Source organism: Condylura cristata, unplaced genomic scaffold, assembly GCF_000260355.1.
Source record: "Condylura cristata isolate star-nosed mole 26May11 unplaced genomic scaffold, ConCri1.0 scaffold00008, whole genome shotgun sequence".
NCBI lineage: Eukaryota > Metazoa > Chordata > Mammalia > Eulipotyphla > Talpidae > Condylura > Condylura cristata.
The window spans coordinates 45,101,113-45,103,672 of NW_004567109.1; the positions used below are offsets into that span (position 1 = coordinate 45,101,113).

Below are 2,560 nucleotides of genomic sequence, written 5' to 3' on the forward strand. Positions count from 1 at the left end.
CTAAGTTTTGTTATTAGTACATGGAAATGCAGTTTTTGTACCCTGCAATTTTATGGAGCATATTACTTCTAACAGATTTATTTGTAAAGTCTTTAGAGTTTTTGATCTGTAAGATCATGTCACATGATTTTATGTGACAAATAGTGACAGTACTTTTCCTTTCCAAATTGGATGCCTTTTTCTTATCTTGCCAAATTGCACTAGTGAGGACTTTAATACTATATTGAAGGTAGATGTAATGGGTGTCCTTGTTACAGATGATTTTAAACATACAAGTTTGTTAATCACTGCTTTATGATATCCCTTTCTTTATTATTCCAATCTTAGATAACACTGTTCATTTTCACAATAGCCTATATGTCAGTGGCATTGAATTACCTGTCACTTCTTTCATCATTTTGACCTAAGTGTGTGCCACACCTTTTGTCTCTGTTTCTTTGTTCAAGAATGCCCATTCATCTAAGCTTTTCTATTCATCAAGATCCATTTTAAATGTTCATCATTTTAAAGCTTTTGTTGACATGACCTGGAAGTGAATTCTCTTTACTCTGAGCACTTTATATCTCTTTTATAGAAGTTTTTATAGTTATATTAACACGCTGTTTATAAACATGTCTTTTTCATTATAAGACCAAACTTTTTGAGTTACATTGTCATGTTAGGTTGACATTTTTGTAACCTCTATAAAAGTAAGCACAAGTTCTGCAACATAGGATAAAACATTTTCTATTTCTTGTTATTCAAATAATAAATGATAATTGATTAATCAGTGTAAAAATAGATGTATTGCCCCATAGAATCTAATTCACTTCACCTATAGCCAAAGTGGAAAAATATCTGGTGTTGCTTGTTAGTGAGAGTTGAGGGAATTTTATTTCCCTTAGTAAAGAAAAACTCACTAAGACTTTCCATCAAACAGTTAAGATTGAAAATGCTGATTCTTCTCTAGCTCAGGCAAAGAGGATAATGAATTTTCTAGCTGTGCTTCCTGAAGCACTATTGAAAGACTAAATATCTAAAGGCCTTCCAAAATGTTTATGTTAGAAGATGCCTACGTTAAACATTTTTGGGGGTATCCTTCAGTATAATTTTTTAAATAACCAAGCCATAATTACAAGTTATTTCTGTGGCTTATTTTAAAAAAGTAATTTGCCCCTCAGGCAGTATTTTCACTTGATCTCTAGCAATTGAACTCTCCTGAGGGACAAGAAGTTTATTGATACTCATTATTTCTACCAGCTTATCTGTTAGGGATTTAAAATAGTAAATGGCAGAGTAGTACTTTTAGGTGACCTTTAAAAGTATGATTATTGCATAGCAATGAACACTGTTTCTATGAAAAGAACTAAAATATTGTCAGAATTTTAAATTAACAATTAAAGTATTCATATCTTAATTTGTATCTGTATTTTTTCAATAACAGCAAAACCAAAAGAGTACCCCTGAGATGGAAAGACAGAGAGCTGTGTACCATCTAGCTACAAAACTTGTTCAAACTGCTCGAAACTCTCAATTGGATCCAGATAGTTTACGAACATATTTAAATAATCTCAAGAAGAAGTATGAAGCAGATTTTCTCAGGGTTGAACAAGTTTCAGGCGACACTGAAGAATAACAATTCACATCTTGTACTAATGAAATAACATACCTTAATATGAGGAACCTGGAATTTATTTTTCTTGAGAGTAAAAGAAAATAATATTTGCTAATTTTAATTGAAAATTATATTAACCAATTATTGAGAATTGTCATCTATGTATTTTATATAAGAAAACTATTTATTATAACTTAAAAGATGAGAAATAGTAAACAGACTCATGTTTATGTTAGAAAAAGTCAACATAATTTATCTTTTTTCTCATTTATGAAAACTTATGTTAATAAGTCTTGTTTATACTTACAAGTTATAATTTAAAATATAAATACCTAAGCTTTAAAAACTTTCTTCTCAAGGCTGGAAACTTTTCTTTTTCTACTATACTTTGTTCTAAAGCAATAATATCCTCAATAATTTCTGAAATTAATATCACCAAATCCCAATGCTCTCAAGTTTTCAGAGGCTTCTGAACTTCTTTAAAACAATATTGGGATATTTAAAAAGTTTATTATTTATGCATACAGAACTGGGGTACAGGCCAGAGTTGCAGGGGCAGTAAGAGTATTTACTAGAGACAGAGCAGGGAGCATAACTGCACTGCTGAGGTGAGCACTCGGTGAGACAGGAGAGGTCTGCCACATGCGGATCTCCTCTGGGGCAGGGGATTGAACTCTCACTGAAGCGGCTGCAGCCAGCTTGCAGTGCTGTCTTCTAACCCATTGTGCCACCAGGGAGGGCCAATATTGGGAATTTTTAGGGTTTTGTTTTTTGACACTCAATATGGTTCTAATAAGTGAAAACACACAGATATTTTGTGATACAGGTGCACTTCTGGAAAAATGAGTCATTATTTACTCTTTCAATTTTCCAGGTACTTGGGTGTTCCATTTTCTAATCATGGATATCTCTCTATTCCAAGTTTTCATTTTTGGCCCCCTCCCTTTTTTTTTTTTTTTTTTAAAG

General features: G+C 32.1%; 1 protein-coding gene across 1 annotated transcript in view; it reads left to right on the forward strand.

Annotated features, from left to right (window-relative positions):
• The window catches only part of MSH4 (mutS homolog 4), a 50,550-nt gene extending 48,838 nt beyond the window's left edge, over window positions 1-1,712 (forward strand). The window contains exon 20 of the mRNA XM_004679131.2: window positions 1,424-1,712. Within this exon, the coding sequence (XP_004679188.1) occupies window positions 1,424-1,615 (192 nt within the window). The 3' untranslated portion in view covers window positions 1,616-1,712. The remainder of the gene's footprint in view (window positions 1-1,423) is intronic.
• The last annotated feature ends 848 nt before the right edge of the window (window positions 1,713-2,560 follow it).